Source organism: Chiloscyllium plagiosum, chromosome 13 (assembly GCF_004010195.1).
Source record: "Chiloscyllium plagiosum isolate BGI_BamShark_2017 chromosome 13, ASM401019v2, whole genome shotgun sequence".
NCBI lineage: Eukaryota > Metazoa > Chordata > Chondrichthyes > Orectolobiformes > Hemiscylliidae > Chiloscyllium > Chiloscyllium plagiosum.
Genome location: NC_057722.1, coordinates 39,311,512 through 39,334,285, shown reverse-complemented (window position 1 = coordinate 39,334,285; position 22,774 = coordinate 39,311,512). Strand labels below are relative to the sequence as shown.

General features: G+C 37.9%; 1 protein-coding gene across 2 annotated transcripts in view; it reads left to right on the top strand.

Annotated features, from left to right (window-relative positions):
• The window catches only part of zmat3 (zinc finger, matrin-type 3), a 39,758-nt gene extending 18,354 nt beyond the window's left edge, over positions 1-21,404 (top strand). The window contains exons 4-8 of one of the 2 annotated variants that reach the window (XM_043702231.1): positions 1,117-1,236; positions 2,568-2,737; positions 13,319-13,389; positions 16,147-16,247; positions 19,331-19,351. In XM_043702231.1, the coding sequence (XP_043558166.1) occupies positions 1,117-1,236; positions 2,568-2,737; positions 13,319-13,389; positions 16,147-16,247 (462 nt within the window). In that variant the 3' untranslated portion in view covers positions 19,331-19,351. Of the gene's footprint in view, positions 1-1,116; positions 1,237-2,567; positions 2,738-13,318; positions 13,390-16,146; positions 16,248-19,330 lie in introns of both variants that reach the window. The other variant, XM_043702230.1, reaches the window with a different exon arrangement.
• Positions 21,405-22,774: the final 1,370 nt, after the last annotated feature.

Genomic DNA, 22,774 nt, shown 5'->3' with positions numbered 1-22,774 from the left:
TGGGGAGTGGCAGATGGAGTTTAATGTTGATAAATACAAGATGCTGCATTTTGGAAAAGCAAATCAGAGCAGGACTTATTCACTTAATGGTAAGATCCTAGGGAGTGTTGCTGAACAAAGAGACCTTGGAGTGCAGGTTCATAGTTCCTTGAAAGTAGAGGATAGTCAAGAAGGCATTTAGTATGCTTTCCTTTTTTGGTCAGAGCATTGAGTATAGAAGTTGTGAGGTAATGTTGCAGCTATAAAGGACATTGGTACAATTCTAGTCTCCTTCCTATCGGAAGGATGTTGTGAAACTTGAAAACATTCAGAAAAGATTTACAAGGATGTTGCCAGGGTTGGAGGATTTGTGCTATAGGGAGAGGCTGAATAGGCTGGGGCTGTTTTCCCTGGAGTGTCAGAGGCTGAAGGGTGACCTTATAGATGTTAATAAAATCATGAGGGGCAAGGATAGGATAAACAGACAAGGTCTTTTTCCTGGAGTGAGTGAGTCCAGAACCAGAGTGCATAGGTTCAGGGTGAGAGGGCAAGTATATAAAAGGGATCAAAGAGGCAATGTTTTCACACAGAGGGTGGTGCGTGTTTAGAATGAGCTGCTAGAGGATGTGATGGAGACTGGTACAATTATAGCATTTAAAAGGCACTTGGATGGGTATATGAATAGTAAGGATTAGGGATATGTGTCAAGTGCTGGCAAATGGGACTAGATTATATTAGGATAACTGATCGGCATGGTCGAGTTGGACCGAAGGGTGTGTTTCTGTGCTATACATCTCTATGACTCTATGACTTGACAAATGCTTTTGTATTAATGAGTAAAAGATGTCTTCATAGCCTCTTTTACTTGTCTTGTCAGATTCATTTTGGAGCTAATGGAGATAAGCACTAGGAGGATATTAAAATGGGGGAAAGGGTCTGTAAAATTGTTTTAGGTCAATGATCTACAGGCAAGAAAGGCAAAGATGACAGAAACAACACACTGGTTATTTCTTGAGTGAAGTATTTTGCTATTCACAGGTGAAGATATTTTTGTGCATATCATATCAGTATATTACCTTGTGTGGAGTGTTTATGTTCCTCCGACCCAAATAATTTGTGAATATTTGTTTATCTTAGGGCAAAAACCACTCAAAGAAACTTCGTAATTATTACGCTGGGCATCAGTGTGTGGCTACTCCCAAACTGACTCATTTTGTAGATCAACCAGGCATACAACTTCACCCACCAGCATCCCAGGTAATGTAAATATATGCTATTAGTAGAGAACATCCAGATTTAGAGAAATTGCTGAAAATATAGCTGTCATTTCTCCCCTGCCAAACTGTATAAGTCACTTATCACCACTGTAATTGAATTTAAACTATGCATTCATACTATGATCATGTAGCCAATTTCCAACATTTGCTACACCTTCGAAAACAAGGAACTTGCCCTTACATATGGCATCTTTCATTCACCTTAGGTTGTTCCAAACCTCCAGAGACCCACTGCAGCAGTAGGTGTTAAATTATCTAACATGTACAAAAAAGATTCTGAATAGTGTGATTCAGCAACAAAAATAAAGCAGCTTTCACGTTTGTCTTGTATTAATCGTTATCCACACTGCAGATAAACCTCAGTGTAAATCCATTATTATGTGCTTCAACATACAATGAGTGTCTAGGTTCCCCCTCCTTTTAGCGCAGATATCTCATAGCTCTCAAAAGAGATAAATCTTTACTTAAAACTTCATTTTAATAGCTATCTTTGGAGGTTTTCTTATTAATTAACACAGACCAGCTATAATGTGGTTGCACTACTTGAACCACAGTATGGCCATTATAATGGGCTGTTTCGACCAAAATCTAGTTTGAGTAGCTAAAACTACAATAGTATACTTATTAACAATCCAGTCTTGATAGTCTGCTGCAGTAAAGAATTCCCACAGATTCACTACAGTCGGACAGAAAAGTTCCTCCTCATCTCTGTTTGAAATAGGCAATCTGTTAACCAGAGCATATGCCATTTGGTCCAAAACACTCTCACAAGGGAAAACAGCCTCTCAATATCTATTCTGCCAAGCTACCTAAGAATCCTGTATGTTTCAATAAGGTCATCTCTCATTCGTCTATACACCACTACGTACAAGACCAATCTACACAATCCTCATAAGAAAATCCCTCCATACCCGGAATCAACCGAGTGAGCCTCTAGACTGCCTTCAATGCCAGTATACCTTTCCTTTAGATAAGGGGACCGAAACTATTCAGTGTTTCAGATGTAGTTTGCAAATTCTTTGTAAAGCACTTTTTATACATATTCCCTTTTAAACAAAGATCAATAATCCATATGTCTTTCCTATTACCCATTGAACTTGAATGCTAGCTTTTCATGATTCATGTGACTCCCAAAGCCCTCTGCAGTTTTTCCCCATTTAAATAATACTCCGTTCTTCTATTCTTCTTGCCAACATGCTTATTGCATCTGCCAAGTTTTTGTCCACCAATTCAGCTTGTTTATATCCCTTTGTAGACTCATTGTGTTATCCTCATTATTATCCTTATCGATATATGTTATTTTCCATTCAGTCAGGATCCTCCAAGACGGCAGGTCGTGTGATACTGGCCACAGCAAATGATTACTGCAAACTCTGCGATGCTTCTTTTAGCTCCCCAGCTGTGGCACAGGCACATTATCAAGGAAAGAACCATGCCAAGAGACTGCGGCTAGCAGAGGCTCAGAAATCCAATTCATTTTTGTATGTATTCTGATAGTTGAAAATTCTTTAACAGGATATTTAATGTGTTTTTTATATGATATCTACTTTTTGTTGCATCATCTTTTTTGAAACAAGTAAATAGATAATTCACCTCTAAACATAGAAAACCTAAATAATTTTTGTTTTAATGATAGGCATCTAAATATCAGTTGTTTCTTTTACTGTCTACAGACAAAGGTGATTCTTCCTCATGCGTTCATCCTCTACATACCTTAGGACAGGCCTATCATCCAGCTGGCAGTCAATCATTGGAACAGTGCCCTCTTGGGAATTTTGAATTTTTTGGTATTTTGATCACCCTAACCCCACTCCCCAGTTGCACATTACAGATAATGCTAATCCACAGCAATTTCTCTCTCATTTTGGCAGCAACATTGGAGCATTTTTACGCTGTCAGTAGGAACAGCTTTTGTAAACTAGTCTGTTTTGACATTAGGTATTTCCAACCTTTGGAACTATGGTTCACGTCTTATCCCAGAAACCTTCAATAGAATTTTTCACATGAGAAATATGCTAGGGTTCAAATTTTATATGCAGTAGTCAAATTTTCTCCCAGATTACAGAAAAGAGTTTGAACACTTTTCATTAGGAATCGAGATCTCTGCAATCTAATTCTGGAAATAAGCATAGGTAATTAATTGCTGAGAGAGTTCTTTCTTTCATAGAAGACATTGAACTTAATTGTGGTGCTGACCCATTTAAAGGATATTTGTTTTGGAGAAATGAATATGACTGTAAACAAAGCCAGTATTTGTTTCCAATTGTCACATCTTTCTTCAGCTTGTCCACTAAATTCATTTTTGTCTTTAACGTATTTTTCCAGTCAGCCTGTTCAGAGATGCTCCACATCTGGAGTAGATGGGACTTGAACCCAGACCACCCAGTCTGTAGGTACAACTGAACCTTTATATCAGGAAAAGCCAAGGAACATTTTGTACAATGTAGTTTTGCACTATGAAATAACTTCACAAAGGCCTGTATCCTGTCACCAAGTCACCTTGTATTTATACGTGGAGAAAGTGAGGACTGCAGATGCTGGAGGTCAACGTCAAGAGTGTGGTGCTGGAAAAGCACAGCAGGTCAGGCAACATCCGAGGACCAGGAGAATCGATGTTTTGGGCATAACCCTTCATCAGGAATGAGGCTTGTGGGCTGGGGGGCTGAGAGATAAATGGGAGGGGGGGTGGGCTGGAGGGAAGGTAGCTGAGAATGCAATAGGTAGATGAAGGTCGTGGAGAAGGTGATAGGACGAAGAGGAGGGTGAAGTGGTTAGATGGGAAAGGCGATGGACTGGTCAACAGGGCAGTGCCAGGTTGGAGGCTTGGGACTGGGATAATGTGGGTGAAGGGGAAATGAGGAAAATGGTGAAATCCACACTGATGTCGTGTGGTTGGAGGGTCCCAAGGCAGAAGATGAGGCATTCTTCCACCAGGCATCAGGTGGTTTGGGTTTGTCAATGGAGGAGGCCCAGGACTTGCATGTCCTTGGCAGAGTGGGAGGGGGAGTTGAAGTGTTCAGCCACGGGGCGGTGGGGTTGGTTAATGCGGGTGTCACAGAGATGTTTTTTTGAAACGATCTGCAAGTTGTCTGCCGAATGTAAAGAAGACCACATTGGGTGCAATGGATACAGTAGGTGACATTGTGGAGTACAGATAAATTTCTGTTGGATGTGTAAGGATTCTTTGAAGCCTTAGACTGAGGTGAGGGGGGAGGTGTGGGCGCAGGTTTTATATGTAGAGAGTCCTTGACATCAAGCTCCCTCAGAGAGAACAGGATGTCTGACACTTTTGTTCTTATCTGTCAGACAGGGTTCCTTGAATGGACCAGAATAACAGCCCCAATCAGGGAAATCATATTCTATGAGGCCCACCTGGCTGACTTCGTTACAGTCAATACAGATTATCTGCCACACGATTGCATTCAGTAATTTCTAAGCTTTTTTTTTACTTGATTTCTTATAGAGGTAGAACCTCTGGCACGGTGGCACAGTGGTTAGCACTGCTGCCTCACAGCACCAGAGACCAGGGTTCAATTCCCACCTCAGGTGACTGACTGTGTGGAGTTTGCACATTCTCCCCGTGTCTGCGTGGGTTTCCTACGGGTGCTCCGGTTTCCTCCCTCAGTCCAAAAATGTGCAGGTTAGGTGAATTGGCCATGCTAAATTGCCCGTACTGTTAGGTGAAGGGGTAAATGTAGAGGAATGGGTCTGGGTGGGTTGTGCTTCGGCGGGTCGGTGTGGACTTGTTGGGCCAAAGGGCCTGTTTCCACACTGTAAGTAATCTAACCCAAGAACTCAATCTGATTTGGGAACTGTGATGACCACAATTCATGATCATGACTTAAACATATCTTTGAACAGTAGTAATCAACCTTACATGTATGGATTTTAAAAAAAAATGATATATAAACAACACAGGCAAGACTGTATTTGCTGACCACACCTATTGCCTTGATGAGGCCTTTCCCTTGAACCTCTGAAGTTCTTATGCATCATAGTGATGATCTTTAGGTAATTCCAACATTGAGATGAAGGAACAGCAGTATAATTTAAAGTAAGTGATTTGTGAACTGGAAGGGATCCTTGATTTCATGCTTCTCAGTGTTAGAGGTCCCAGGTCAGGGCGGTGCTGTCACAGTATCCATCAGGTGTTAGTGTGTCAACTTTGAGAAATCTTTAAATTGAAGTCCTGATTGAGGCTCAAAACTCCCAGATCATAACTAGCTAGAATTAGTTAGTTAAAAATCACACAACACCAGGTTATAGTCCAACAGGCTTCCAATTAAACCTGTTGGACTATAACCTGGTGTTGTGTGATTTTTAACTTTGTACACCCCAGTCCAACACCGGCATCTCCGAATTAGAATTAGTTATGTTGTGCTGTCTGGTGAATACAGCAATCTTCTTCATCTGTCATAAAAAATGCTTTATTGATGAAAGTTGGCCTCAAAAATTTCATATTGGTTTCAGCTACTACTCTAATATATCTACTTTTGCAGTACTCATTCTGCTTAATCTGATTTGCTCAGAGGTTTTGACATCCTTGTCATTCACTGTAATCTTCTAATTTACTAACAATGAGAAGAGCTAAGTGTAAATTGCTTTTTGATACCTCCTATGTAGACGCAAATGCTATTGATGTCTAATATTCTTGCAATATCATGACATGGATTACAGATTTGTGTTGAGTGGTATCAAATGGGGCACGTGTCATGTATCCAGCCCATAGTTAGTTCCACTAAAATCAGTTAAACTAAATATTGGAAATTGCATTTAATAGATGGGTGAAACTTTGCCAGTTTAATGCAATTTAACTCCGAAGACAAGCCTTTTTCTACCTGTACACCTCAATTTCAAAGGTATTGTAATTAACCATCACCTATAAGTTTTCATCAATTTCCTTTCTGACAAACACCCCTTTGGAAAACAATATGAAGAGATGCAGGAGTATTGTATGCAAAAGAAAACTTACCTGTTAGTGAAAGGCCAGCTTCTGCTTCATCGTTTCCTGATTTAATCAGAACCTTCACCACAGTAATTATTCCCATGGTATTTGCAAAAAAATGTTTTATGAATGGCTTTGAACCATTGTTTACTTCAGAGTTGAGGAGCAGCTTCTTGTATATAAGATTTAAGAAACAAATTGCAAGTCAGGCCAGATGGTAAATTGTGGTGTTTGTTCTTTGAGCTTTGCTGTGATAAATTTATGTATCTTTACAGGCAGCAAATATTGTGAACTCATTGGAGGACATAACATAATCTTGCATCACGTGAACTGTTTGCTTCTCATAAATAATTCCTGTTAGATCTTTAGATAGTTAGCAGGCAAAACCAAGTCCTTTTTCTATCTAATTTATCATAAGCTCAGCACACTGTCTCAGAATGTCAGTTAATCTCGTCATTTTCCACGATCTGATACAGATAATTTTGTTGTTGAGAAAACAAACTTTCAAATCGATGCTTGTCAAATAATTTTTAATGTAGAAAATAAGTTCAAAACATTCACCACCAAATGATAGTTGTTTAATGGTGTGAGATCTTGCAGTCATATATTATGATATTCTAACAAAATATATTTGCAATATTTATTTCACTCAAGCCTCAAAACTGATAATATCACAGATGATTGAAGGCACATATTCTGTGTAAATTTACTGCTTTTACATTTTATAGGATTAATTGTTAAGTGAAGGTCATTTAGGTTTTGTAGCAATAAAACTTGAGATTACCACTTCATAAAGCTAAGGACCATAGAATATTTATCTTTGTGAGAAAAGGTCAGTTCAACACATATATCTTAATGGCTTAACATCAATATAGATGTTTTAGATTGTTTTTGAGGGAAGACATTTGATTAAAGTGAACACCTTTATTACTCCGTGAACTTTTATCCAAAGCCTCTCTGTTGTAAGTTGATTCAGAAACTGTAACCTTAAATCAAAGTAACTTTGTCGCTAATTGCTAAGGTCATTTTTGTTATTGGCATAGAGGCAATACTGGCAAGGCGATGTATATTGCCTTTTGAGAATGGCAATTTTTTTACCGCATGTTCTTATGAGAGTGGTAATTAAGGCAAATCAAGATTTTTGACCCAACAACAGTGAAGGGATATTGCTAAATTGAGAGAAATGTTCTATGAGGAGAGATTGAGTTGAGTAAACCTACATTTCCTCAAACCAAGGAAAATGAAACGCAACCTAATTGGAACGTGTATAATTCTTAAGGGATTTAACAGAACAGATTTTGGATGGATGTTTCCCTGTTTAGAGAGTATAGAACTATGGATGAGAGTCTTAGAATAAGATTTTGACCATTTAGGACTGTGAGTGAAGAGATTTCTCCTAATCAAAAGGTTGAGAACCCCCGACCCCAGAGCTGTGGTCCTCAGTCATTGAATATATTCAAGAAACAGATTAATAGATAGTTGGGTATTAAGGGTTGTGGGGATACTGTGGGATGGTGGAGTTGAGGTAGATGACGAATCATGATCATATTGGATGACTGAGCAGATTTTAGGGCTAATTCTAGGTAATCCAAGATGGAGGACGGTAAATATTTCTGGCTGTAACAGGCTGTGCCGTTTTTGAGGTATTTTAGGTGTTGGAGATGATTTCCTCAAATTCCAGGAGCAGCAGTTACTGTTTTATATGCTATTGCATTGTTTGGAACTTTGGAGAAAAAATAGTCAAAATAACAGCACTTTTAAAAGCGAAAGGAACAGACAAAGGCAGCACAAGGTGAGACCAGTGCAGGAGAGAGAACAAAAAAGAAACCCACACTGCTAACTGACAGAGCAGTGAACCTGCGAAGTTACTGCCTTTGCTGTTTGAATTCATGTATCGCTGGACATCGGAGTGCATCTGGGAAAATTAACAAGAACAATGAAATTCAAACTAATCTTGAAGGAACCTGTTTGGGAGCGGTCACAGCACAGAAACAGATATGTGAATATTTTTAAGTGTGGCCTACAGAAAGTCTGCAGTAGTGAGTAGAGCTGGTTCTTTCTTGATTATATGTTTTATTGAGATATGTCTCTTGACTAAACTTAAAAACATAAACCATAAGTATTAACTTAGCCCGGAGCAGTGTTTTATAGAGGAATAAGACAGTGCTATTTTCTGGGTCTGTAGACTAAAGAAGCAAAAATGGTCTTTGTAGAGTGATATACTCTTCTTGTCAGATGTGGGATTTTAGGGAGAATTTACGTGTTACTGAGGATTATATCTGCAATAAATGCTGTTGGTTGTGAATCTTATCAGATCGAATGGATCAGTTGAAGAGACAGTTAGAGGCAATGAGAAATTTACAAAAGCAAGGGGGTGTGATGGATGGCAGTTATATGAAAGGAAAAAAGTTGCAGATGCAGCACATAGATGGGTTAACTCCAGGAAAGGTAACAGAGATAGGCAGGTAGTGCAGTAGTCTTCTGTTATATCCCCATTTCAATAAAGTATGCTGTTTTGGAAAATGTAGGGGTTGATGGAATGTAGCACGAACTGTCAAGTTTCTGGTATTGAGACTGGCTGTAATGCAACGAGCGGTACGTCGGCTTCTAAGAGATCAATTGTGTTGGTGACTCTCTCGTCCGAGACACAGACAGATGTTACTGTGGCCATCAGTGAAAAATCAGAATCGGTATGTTGCCTCCTTGATGCCAGGATCAAGGATGTCTCAGAGAGGGTGCAGAATGTTCTCAAAGGGTAGAGGGGCCAGCAGGAGGTCATTGTACACTTTGGAACCAATGACATAGGAAGGGAAAAATGAGATTCTGAAGGGAGAATATAGAGAGTTAGGCAGGAAGTTAAAAAGGAGATCCTTGAGAGAAGTAGTGGGACCCAGGGAGATAGTGAGGAAAGAGATCAATCTGAGACTGGTACATTTGAGAAAAGAAGTGAGTCAAACTGTCAGGATAGGCAGGGACAAAGCAGAGAACAAGTTAGGACTGATAAATTAAACTGCATTTATTTCAATGCAAGAGGCATAACAGGGAAGGTGGATGAACTCAGGGCATGGTTAGGAACATGAGACTGGGATATCATAGCAATTACAGAAATGTGGCTCAGGGATGGACAGGGCTGGCAATTTAATGTTCCAGGATACAAATGTTACTGAAAGGACAGAAAGGGAGGCAAGAGAGGAGGAGGAGTGGCATTTTTGATAAGGGATAGCATTACAGCTGTACTGAGGGAGGATATTCGTGAAAATACATCCAGGGAAGTTATTTGGGTGGAACTGAGAAATAAGAAAGGGATGATCACCTTATTGAGATTATATTATACCCCTCATACTAAGAGAAAAGTTGAGAAACAGATTTTTAAGGACATCTCGGTCATCTGTAAGCATAATAGAGTGGTTTTGACTTTCATGACATAGACTGGGAACTACCATAGTGTTAAGGGTTTAGATGGAGAAGAATTTGTTAAGCATTTACAAGAAAACTTTCTGATTCAATATGTGGATGTACCTACTAGAGAAGGTGCAAAACTTGACTTACTCTTGGGAAATAAGGCAGGGCAGGTGACTGAGGTGTCAGTGGAGGAGCACTTTGGGGCCAGTGACCATAATTCTATTAGTTTTAAAATAGTGATGGAAAAGGATAGATCAGACCTAAAAGTTGAAGTTCTAAATTGGAGGAAGGCTAATTTTGCCAGTATGAGGCAAGAACTTTCAAAAGCTGATTGGGGGCAGATGTTCACAGGTAAAGGGACGACTGGAAAATGGGAAGCCTTCAGAAATGAGATAACGAGAGTCCAGAGACAGTGTACTCCTGTTAGGGTGAAAGGAAAGGCTGGTAGGTATAGGGAATGCTGGATGACTAAAGAAATTGAGGTTTTGGTTAAGAAAAAGAAGGAAGCATATGTCAAGTATAGACAAGATATATCAAATGAATCCTTAGAAGAGTATAAAGGAAGTAGGAGTATACTTAAGAGAGAAATCAGGAGGGCAAAAATGGGACATGAGATAGCTTTGACAAATAGAGTTGAGAATCCAAAGGATTTTTACAAATACATTAAGGACAAAAGGGTAACTAGGGAGAGAATAGGGCCCCTCAAAGATCAGAGGAGAAAGTGAGGACTGCAGATGCTGGAGATTCCTGAAGAAGGGCTCATGCCTGAAACGTCGATTCTCCTGCTCCTTAGATGCTGCCTGACCTGCTGCGCTTTTCCAGCAACACATTTCCAGCCCCTCAAAGATCAGTGAGGCAGCCTTTGTGTGGAACTGCGGGAAATGGACGAGATACTAAACAAGTATTTAGTATTTTGCATCAGTGTTTGCTGTGGAAAAGGACATGGAAGATATAGCATGTAGTGAAACAGGTGGTGATATCTTGAAAAATGTCCATATTACAGAGGAGGAAGTTCTTGATGTCTTGAAACGCATAAAAGTAGATAAATCCCCAGGACCTGATCAGGTGTACCCTAGAACTCCATGGGATGATAGGGAACTCTTTGCTGGGCCCCTTGCTAAGATATTTGTATTGTTGATCATCACAGATGAGGTGCCAGAAGACTGGAGGTTGACTAACGTGGTGCAACTGTTTACAAAGGGTGGTAAGAACAAGCCAGGGAACTATAGACCAGTGAGTCTGATGTTGGTGGTGGGCAGGTTCTTGGAGAGAATCCTGAGGGACAGGATGTACATGTATTTGGAAAGGCAAGGACTAATTAAGGGTAGTCAACATGGCTTAGTGCATGGGAAATTATGTCTCACAAACTTGATTGAGTTTTTTGAAGAAGTAACAAAGAGAATTGATGAGGGCAGAGCGTTGGTTGTGATTTATGTGGACTTCAGTAAGGTGTCCGACAAGGCTCCCCATGGGACACTGGTTAGCAAAGTTAGATCTCATGGAATACAGGTAGAACTAGCCATTTGGATTCAGAACTGGCTCAAAGGTAGAAGACAGAGGGTGGTGGTGGAGGGTTGTTTTTCAGAGTGGAGGCCTGTGACCAGTGGAGAGCCACAAGGATTGGTGCTGAGCCCATTACTTTTTGTCATTTATATAAATGATTTGGATGTGAGCATAAGACGTAAAGTTAGTAAGTTTGCAGATGACATCAAAATTGGAGGTGTAGTTGACAGCGAAGAAGGTTACCTCAGATTACAACGGGATCTTGATCAGATGGGCCAATGGGCTGAGTAGCGGCAAATGGAGTTTAATTTAGATAAATGTGAGATGCTGCATTTTGGGAAAGCAGAGCTTAGTAGGACTTATACACATAATGGTAACATCCCTCATAGCTCCTTGAAAGTGGAGTCACAGGTAGATAGGATAGTGAAAAAGGCATTTGGTGTGCTTTCCTTTATTGGTCAGAGTATTGAGTACAGGAGTTAGGAGAAAGTGAGGGCTACAGATGCTAGAGTACCAGAGTTGAAAAATGTGGTGCTGGAAAAACACAGCAGGCCAGGCAGCATCTGAGGAGCAGGAGAATCGACGTTTCGGACACAAGCCCTTCTCCAAGCCCTTCTTCCTCATTCCTGAAGAAGGGCTTGTGCCCGAAACATCGATTCTCCTGCTCCTCGGATGCTGCCTGGCCTGCTGTGTTTTTCCAGCACAACATTTTTCAACTACAGGAGTTAGGAGGTCATGTTGAGGCTGTACAAGCCATTGGTTCAGTCACTTTTGGAATATTGTGTGTAATTCTGGTCTTCCTATCGGAAGGATGTTGTGAAAGTTGAAAGGGTTCAGAAAAGATTTACAAGGATTTACGGTAAGAGGGGAAAGATATAAATGAGATCTGAGGGGCAACGTTTTCATGCAGAAAGTGGTACATCTGTGGAATGAGCTGCCAGAGGAAGTATTTGAGGTTAGTACGATTGCAACATTTAAAAGGCATCTCGATTGATATATGAATAGAAAGGATTTGGAGGGATATGGACCGTGTGATGGCAGGTGGGACTAGATTGGGTTGGGATATCTGGTCAGCATGGATGGTTTGGACCAAAGTGTCTCTTTCCATGCTGTACATCTCTGTGACTCTAAATGACCTATCCTTGCTCTTTTTCCCTCAGCTGTTACATTGATATATGCACAAGTCAAGATACTGTGTGCTTTGGAGGGGAATTTGTTTGATGGTAAAGTTTTCAGGGTTAGGAAATGCTGTTGAAGTAAGCTTTGTGAGTTATGGTAGAACATACCGCAACCACTGTGATCCAGTGATGAATATCAATGGCAGAGGAGTTGATCAAATAGGCTGTTTTCTTCTGAATCGTTGAGTTTATTTCCTGTTGCTGTTACTTCAATCATCCAGGCAAATTGTGGACATTCTATCCCAATCCTCATTTGAGGTAGTTACGAGGTTTAGATGCATCATGAAATTAATCATTCAAAGCAGTATACCCACTTCTGCCCTTCTCTTGTTACCACTGAATTGATCTGATCAATCCATTTAGCTTTTTTGAGTAATGGTAATCCTCAAGATATTGATTATGTAGAAATTTGGCAATTGAGTAGTTGCTACTGTATGCCGTGGTTAATGGCTGACATTTGTTTTTTGAAGGTGGTCATTTCCAGTATTTATGTGATATATATTACCTGCATTTGTCAGGTCAAGCCTGGATATATCCAGGATCATACTGTAGTTGACATGGGTTGCTTCATTTACAGAGCCATTGTGAAAGGAGTTGAAAAAAAAAGTAGGAACAACAGCAAACAGCCCCATTGCTGACATTATCATGGAGGGGAGATCACTGATCAAGCAGCTGTAAGTGGTTAGGCTGAGGATCTAAGGTCTGTGAAGGAAAAACGAGTAAGGAAGAAATTAAGACCACACCTCCTGAATAATCTTCCTCATTCTTGAAATGTATTTTATTTTCAACATACCTTTCAACATACCTCCGATACTACTTCTAACTCGATCTCAAGTATATTTATTGTTTAATACTGTTTTCGTTTTCCTCTCTGAGCAGTGATGCCTTCAGTTCAATCTTACAGTATTGAGGATTGGTCTGTAGGCATACCGTTTTGTTTTAGAGTACTGAGGAAAATTAGTCGGCTTTATGATTTCAATAAGCGTAAAACCCCTCCAAGGGGCACTGGTCTATTGATTTTTACCCTCTCCCAGAAAAAAAAGGCATATCCTAAGGTACATGGTGGATAAACTACATTTGAAGAATAAGGAGGACCATATCAAAGGTAACTAATCTTACTTTATATCTATTTTCAGCATCTTGAAGATATAAAACAATAAAAAGGGTATTTGGTTAGTTTGCTTGCTAAAACTGACAATGATTATCATATATTATGAGTGAAGTATCCATATTAATTCTTATGAAGGCTTACATTTCAAAAACTATTCCAATAGTAGCATTTAAGTTAAACTCATTGATCATCTTGTTAGAAAATGATGATTTCTTTTTCATGATTTGTAGTAAATTCAAGTAGCAAATGAAAACTTTGCAATTGTCTAAAGTGTAAAATGATGTCTTCAAAATGTCAATTACTCTGATTGGTAATCAATGGACATAGCTGTGTTATTCTGTGTGCAACTGCAATAAGTCAGCTTCCTAGAGATGCTCTCCTCCCCATGGGCTTTAGTGTGCTTCGTAGTCTCCAACATTGAACTGCCATTTCTGCATTGATGAATACATGAAATCAATCCTTTATTCTTTTGAAAATGGCAATTAAGAACAATTATGTTACAAATTGATACAGAATTAATAAGCTGAAATCACACCAGACATGTCAATGGTGAATTGCCCATATTTTGGACTTCTTGAATATAGGAAAGTAGTTTGAGTACATTTTAACCTGAACAACAAGCACACATGACTGATGATGGGAAATGAGACAAAGGTATTGCAATAGAATGTAAATTTTGCTGATTAACTGCTTGATAAATTCTCTGCTGCACATTGAAAGAAGTTATTTGTTATCTTTTTTTGAGGTTGTACTTTTATACATGTTCTAGCAGAAAAAACTTTGTGACCATGTGATTAAATACCTTATCATTTTATGAATTACCCAACAGCTTAAATAAAATTTATGGTCTCAGCTTGGCTTAATGATAGCATTCTAACTCTTGAGTCAAACATTTGTGGGTTGAAGCCCCTTTTGAGGATCTGAACACATAAACAACACTTCATCACAGCAAAAAAGGAATGTTGCATCTTTTGGAAGCATCATCTTTCAGATAGAACATGAAACCGAGTTTCCTTCTATTCACCTGACCATAAAAAAGGCCTGAAGCCAATGCTCCAAATTACTTGCCCAGCAATTCACCTTTAATCAGCATTCCCGAAAAACAAATGATCTTGCTAATTGTGAGATAATCAGAACAACATAAATGCAAATTTGACCAAAGATTTATCAATGTGATCAACCCAATGAGAAATTGTTTTTAAATGTAGAATGTAATACGGCTGGAATAATCTGATAGGAAATGATTCACCTGCCAGTACTTTATTCAATTACATTTTATGGTGTTAAATTAGCCACTTAGCTTTGATTTATTTTAAAATAATCTCCTCTTAACCTCTCATATCTAAGCAAGAAAGAAATATTTGAAATTATTTGTATTTTTAAAACCTAGGCTGTTCCAATGGGCTTTGCAGTCAATGAAGTGCTCCTGAATGTTGTAAAGTAGGAGAATCTGCGGTTAATTTGTGCTCAGCAAGCTTCCATAAACAACAAGATGATAATGGTCAGATATTTTGTTTCCATAGTGTTTTTTGAGGGATAATATGGTCTAGGATATCAATACTAATTCTTTTGCTAGTTTTCAAAATAGTGACAAGGAATATGTTACATCCACTGAAAAGTTAAAAATCACACAACACCAGGTTATAGTCCAACAGGTTTAATTGGAAGCACTAGCTTCCAATTAAACCGGTTGGACTATAACCTGGTGTTGTGTGATTTTTAACTTTGTACACCCCAGTCCAACACCGGCATCTCCAAATCATCCACTGAAAAGGTATAGGGGACTTCGATTTAAATTAATATCTGAAAGATGGCACATTTAACAGTGTAGCTTTTCACTGGAGTGTTAATCTAGATTCTTTTGCTTTAGTACCTGGAGTAGTAACACCAGCTTAACATAGGTTAACACCTCAGCTAAAATGATGAAGAGAAGGTTTTTGGACAAACATGTATTTGTAACCTACTGCATCATTTTAAAGCCCAGAACATTTATCAGAAAAATACAGTAATCCTTCTGATCACTTAGAGATCTTATTCACTGGTTACCTCAATCATAAGGTTTGATCGTAATTTTCTTTAAGTGATCTCAAGCTGGACACTGTCCAGTGTGGGGAGAATTAGTCAAGAGACCCAGTTTTAATCACGCTCTGCAGAATATGGATAAGAACAGGATCACAATTTATCTGTGGTCAAAGGCCTGTAAATATACACTCACAAACCCGGAATCTTCCAATTTGTACTAAGATAATTGCTTGGGATAAAGAAGACAGTAAAACATAACAACAATCTTTCTGTCAGGCTTGTGTTTGGTGAAAAAGCCTGAAGATATGTATGTTGGTGATGATTCTTCCTGTCATCAACTTGGTTCTGGTTGGAATGGATTACTAGGCTTATTTTAAAGTGGTGCTATTCAGAGCATGCATGCCATTATGTATTTTCTGTAATCATAAATGGTATGCAGAAACTCTCAAATTTAGCATTCTTCCAGTTTATCCGTATTAAATTCTGGTGAGATACCACTTGTATTGAGCACTTTTATTTGCAAATTCATTTGAAGGAATATTTAATTGAAAATTGTGCTGTCAATTACGCACATTGTAAACTGTTCTTGTTAATAACAGAACAAAGGTCAAAGCTTTGCACTTGCTAAATATTCTAATCAGAATAAAATAAAAAGAGGATTGCTATGAACTATTTAAACAAATTGTGCACTTGTTAAATATTTGACTAACAATTATCTTAATTTTGCAGAGAGGCAACAGAGCTCACAAAGAGAAGACCAAGGAAAGAAGGGAATGAATTTAAAATTGTGCCAAATCGTCGCAATCTACATGGAGTTCAAAATACACTAGGTATCTACTACTTTCTATTTCCAAACATGTTAAATATTTGCAATATAGAAACATACAGCAACAAGATAAATAATTTTAGTCATGTTCAGTACAATCCAAGAACTCCCTTTTTGTTCAAATATCTTTTGCATCCACTTGAGAAGGTAGATAGGAATTAGGTTTAATGTTTCATCTGAAAGATAGCACTTCTCACAGTATCCCCTTAAAGCTGCACTGAAGTGTTAGCCTAGATTATGTACTCAAATCCCTGGAGTATGACTTAAATCCTTTACATTCTGATTTTGAGATGAAAGTGCTACCATAAGGATGTGGCAGATACCTAATACTTGCATAATTCAGTTGACAAAGCTATAGATTTTAATTTGATACTTTTGAAGGCAGCATCATGAAAATTTTGGTTTCTTTTAATATTAATTGCAATTGTGAACAATAAATTACTGCTTGAATTCCATTTTATGCAAAGTTCCTATCACCAATTTGGGTATAGACCAAGAATTGAGAGAGAAAAAATTGATTGTGAAACTTTCCATTTTCTAAAGAAATTAGGGAACAATAAAATTACATTTGTAAAACACACTTCTTTTGAATCCCCCTATTTTCCATGCCCAATTAACTTACCTTTTCTCTTGCTCACTTAATGATTGCTACATTGATTTCCAATACTCTAGGACTTCACATGAGTAGATATTTTTCATGCGATCCTGGACAAAAGATGTCTGTAGGTCTCTGATAATAGGAATGGGGAGTCCAATCCTGTTCTCACCTACAGTCAAGTAATTTTTAAAAGAAAAAGTCAATTCTTAACTGTCGAGAAGGAATTGAGGTTTTTTTCTACATTCCCTCTTCAGTTCAAAAATGAGGTCTGATAAATAAATTCTAGTAACTTACTGCTATCTGAGGTAAAATTAGCCAACTCAGCATGTGTCATTGAATATTACCTTTATATCTTCCTATCATTGTAGTGGCACGGTGGCTCAATGGTTAGCACTGCTACCTCACAGTGCCAGAGATCTGGGTTTGACTCTACGCTTGGGGGACTGTCTGCATGGAGCTTGCACGTTTTCCCTGTGTCTGTGTGGGTCCCCTCTGGGTACTCTGGTTTCTTCCCACAGTCCAATGATGGTTAGGTTAAGTGGATTGGCCATGGGAAATGCATGGCTACAGGAATAGGGTAGGGGGGTGGGTCTGAGTGAAATGCTGTTTGGAGGCTCAGTGTGGGCTGAATGGCCTGCTTCCACACTGTAGAATTTTATGATTAAGGCTAGTCTTCAATACATGCTGATTATGAAGTCATAAGATGTAGGAACAGAAGTAGGTCATGACTAATCTGATAATTCTCAAATCCACTTTCCTGCTTTTTCTCTACAACCCTTGATTCCCTTGCTGATTAAAAATCTGTCTCAGCCTTGAATATACATAACAACCCAGCCGTGACATCACTCTGGAATTTCAGGTTCACTACCCTCTTTCAGAGAAGAAATGTATTAAATTCTGCCAATTCTTAGGAAGGAGAGGAATTTATATTACACTCCTGATAAAGTTACCTAACATCGGATTATAATTAGAATTGCTTGATTATACAAATTGAGCAGACCATTTGGACTAACTGTTTATGCCTATGTTTATGTTCCATATGAGGCCCCTCTGCATTTAACTGTTATTAGCATACCTTTTTCCTCAAATGGCGATGGCTAGCACAAGGGGACATAGCTTTAAATTGAGGGGTGATAGATATAGGACAGATGTTAGAGGTAGTTTCTTTAGTCAGAGAGTAGTATGGGCGTGGAACGCACTGCTTGCAACAGTAATAGACTCGCCAACTTTAAGGGCATTTAAATGGTCATTGGATAGGCATATGGACAAAAATGAATAATATAAGTTAGATGGGCTTCAGATTTGTTTCACAGGTCAGCGCAACATCGAGGGCCGAAGGGCCTGTACTGTGCTGTAATGTTCTATGTTCTATATGTACCTTTTATTGCTTCTTTACAAGCTTATTTATTTTTCTCCTTCAAAAAATATTTTTCCTATCATTGGGTCTTATGAATTTTGTCCCTTCGATTTGTCGTTGTACTTACTTCAATCCATGTCATGGAGTGGCTTTTTATTCCACGTGTCAAGCCATAATTTATACTGAAACCAGTCAGTTTGTGTCAAAATTGCTACATTGGAATAACTTCTGTAATGTTGACAGATCTATACCATTGATGCCAGTTTGACAGGATTAGGACATTATTTAAAGATAGTGGTCTTTTTATTAAATAAGGAAGTCTCATGCAAGTAAATATAATTTCTAGTTGTTTACTATTAGCACGAGGCTTGGAATTTGACCTTCATTACAAGTTTGTGATGAGATATTTTGATATATTGCAAGGTATCTCATGGAAAAGATGCATAATTGTTTGAAAGGATTGGAACTTCTCACTTGAAGATCTGCAATGATTCAAAATATGCTGTTATTTGATGCAAATAGAAACTTTATTATGCTAGTGGGCTTCATACCACCTAAATCTGTTTCAAGATCTGGACCTGCAAACTTGTTAAATTTGTTAATGACATTAAAGTGGGGAAGCAATAGAAGCAAAAGACACAACAATGGATTTCATGAATTGTCAATGCAATTCCAGTTTTAAAGATGGGTCACTGGACCCAAAATGTTAAGTTTGCTTTTCAGCAGTTTTTGTTTGTGAATATAATTTGGAAGACTGGCGATAAATTATATATCTATCAAAGCTAACTTTAAAATTTTATGTATTTTAAAAAAAAGATATAAAAAATGGTAAATAATATGAATTTTTGCAGCGACATAGATTCAAATTTGAGCATAATAGCAGATATGTCACAAAGGCCCAACGTGAACACATATTGTGTTCAGTTTTGATAACTGCATCATACTTCCATAAAAAAACTTATAAAAGGGGTTATGTAACAATTAGCTAGTTTTTTCACAACTGTTAATAGAAATAGAACAAATTAAAAAATCTTAAACTCTTTAATTCTAGAACATAAGTTGTTGGAGGCACTTTGTCACATGTTTCTCCAAATTATTGAAGATCAATTTATGTTATCCTATCATTATGTAGGTCCTTACTCTAATCCACGCTCCCGTCAGCGGATTCCACGTGACCTAGCAATGTGTGTGACACCAAGTGGACAGTTCTACTGTTCAATGTGTAATATTGGTGCAAGTGAGGAACAAGAATTTCGGCTTCATCTTGAAAGCAAACTGCATAAGAGCAAGGTGTCAGAGCAACGATACCGCAATGAGATGGAAAATCTTGGCTATGCATGAAGCCTTGGAAATAAGTGCATCTTGAAACTTTATGAGATGGTTATAATTGTTGATGACACATTCACAATTTCTGTGTAGAAAATGTAAAGACTTGATCATTAAGAAAAAGAATCATTGAATCCATTTTTTAATTGTACAGAGGTTTGTTGTTAATTGTCAAAATGTACTTTGTATTCTCTTAACATTTTAATTTAATGTTTAATGCTAATTTGTGTCTAGAAAACCTCCATCTGTTGCTACGATTTATCCCTTAAAGGGATGTCTGTGAAACTGGTCACATGCTGCTTCTACAGATGGTTTGGTAGCATTTAAGTGATGTAACATTTGTTTTGCTCATGGAATATTTTCTAACAAAATGTTCAGCTTTCTTGGAATTTTAATGTAATTTTAAGCAGTCTCTTTAATATTTGATTTCCTTTTGATTTGCAGCTTATAATGATCCTCTGCAATTGATTCAAAAGGTGGTATACAAATAAATTCAACACTGAATCATTCATGTATTGTTGAATGATCTTTGTATAGAGAGTTTCACCATTGGTTTTCCTATGGAAAAGGTAGATGTGAAAAGTGCAATAATACGTTAATACCTGTTGTTCTGTTTTCTTTAATTCATTGTTGAAAATTTTGTTTGAAATGTGTTAATGACACTATTGTGGAGTGATGCAAACTTTGAAGGGTTGATAAGCTTGATGATATGATGTTGATAAATTAACAAAGTTGAAGCATTCCAGAATTTATGTTATTATATTAGCATATAAAATGTATATAATTGAGTTTTTTCACAATTGGACTCAGTAATTTAGCCACCAGCTGCATTATTAGCATGCATGCACTACTAAACAGTCACCATCAGAAAAATTAAGGAATATTGTGGTTATTCTTGTGAACCTTGAAACTACCTAGTCTTATTTAAAAGGATCCTAATAATAACATGTTTCTTTTAAGACTGATTTCACTATACCAAATCTGACAAAGTCCACTGAAGGCTAACTTTAAAAATAAATAGTGAAGGCCAAAATTAAGGAAAAGGTATATATGCTATCCTTTAGTGAGCCAGTCAGTTTAATATCAGCAATTAGTGGATAAAATTCTTTCCAAACCTAAGATAGATGACTGATTGAGTTTGTGCCAGAGTTTGGGAAAGGTAAGTTTGTGAATTACATTATGGAAAATAAACCTAGTAAAGCTAAGATAAAATAATAATGAGTGAAAATGTCAATTGTGTGAGATATGCTGCAAAGTTTACATTTTATTGATGAAAAATGAATATTTTCATTAATTAAAAGCAACTTTTTTGTATTCTGACCTTCTCGCCCCTTTCACCAGTTACCAAGGCTTCAAGAAAAAAACAATGTCCACCTTTTAATAGAACCAACATTTATGCATGAATGTTCTTTCTCAAATTATAGTTCACTTTTTTGTCATTTATTGTCGCTGTATTTTTTTTTACAAAAAAAAGGTTAAAAGATTTAAGTCTCCATCCCACGGCATTTTTTTTTCACTGGTTAAATTTTACTAAATTTTCCAATCATTGTCATCTTTTTCTCTACATTAAAATTAATCTGTTTTAATGCCTTAAGTTTTAAAAGACAGTCAAATTGTGCCTTTGAGGCTTACATAATGATATTGATACGAAAAAGAAATTACATTTATAAATCAATCTGTGTCCACTGCAATAGTGTATTTATTTGGACTGTGGGTTGACTGTGGATACAGTCCGCAGGCTAACATTTCCATTTCAAACATGGATTCACTTCTGGTCTTATTTTTAATATTCTGCCTCACTAATAATTTGTGGGCGGCACGGTGGCACAGTGGTTAGCACTGCAGCCTCACAGCGCCAGAGACCCGGGTTCAATTCCATTCTCAGGCGACTCTCTGTGTGGAGTTTGCACATTTTCCCCGTGTCTGCGTGGGTTTCCTCCGGGTGCTCCGGTTTCCTCCCACAATCCAAAAATGTGCAGGTTAGGTGAATTGGTCATGCTAAAATTGCCCGTAGTGTTAGGTGAAGGGGTAAATGTAGGAGTATGGGTCTGGGTGGTATACGCTTCGGCGGGTCGGTGTGGACTTGTTGGGCCGAAGGGCCTGTTTCCACACTGTAAGTAATCTAATCTAATCTAAAAGAACAGTTACAAAATGCCACACAGAAAGGACCTAAAAATAAATTTATACAGTGACATTTTGATGACAGTTTGATTTATAAGATATATATATTTCACAAAAATATTTTTTCTTAGTTTATTACCACATACATCACAGAAATAAGAAATTTAATTTAGAAGAATAAAATAAAACAGAAAATGCAGGAAATAGAAGACCAAACAACAACTGTAGATGAAACCTTTCATCAAAATTAGAAATATTTAAAGATTTAAAATATTGAACAATTCCTAAATCATCTCCAACAGACTTTTTGTAATGACTCGTGTCCGTGCATGTGCAGAAAACATCTCTTCCTGTTCCATCCTCTCCACGGCCCATGCCTCCACTGTTCACAATGCAGATTGCATGACTGCATTGCAGAACACATTTGTTCACAAGCTTCTTGTCACCTGCCATTTTAATTCTCTGCTCCACCATACACTGACTGTTGCTCCTTACTGTTTGAGTGAATTCAATGTAAGCTTGAGGAACAGCAAATACACTTACAATTAAGGCATTTTACGGTGTTCTGGTTTTAACATTGAAGTCAACAATTACGTTGACTCATACAGTACAGAAACAGGCCCTTTGGCCCAACTCATCAATGCTGACCAGATTTTCTGACTGAACTGAGTCCCATTTGCCTGCATTTGGCCCATATCTGTCTAAACCTTTTCTATCAATGTACCTGTACAAAGTCTTTTAAATGCTGTAATTGTACCCTCCTCCACCACTTTCTCTGGTAAGCTCATTCTATATATACGCCAACCTGAGTTGCCCCTCAGGTCCCTTTTAAATCTTTCCCTCTCACCTTAAATCTATGCCCTCTAGTTTTGGATTCCCCAACTCTGGGGAAAAGACCTTGGCTATTCACCCAATCTACCCCCCTCAGAATTTTATAAACCTCTATCTGGTCATTCCCCAGCCTCTCAAGCCACAAGGAAAAAGTCCAGCCTCTCCTTAGAAGTACTACTTCTGCCCTATTTTGTTTCCTTTTGGATGACAAAATAATTCTGTTTGCCATTCACATCTCATTCTGACCCATCTTTTGTTTCTTGTTCCGTTATCATTTTTCTTTTGCCTTGCATCATCA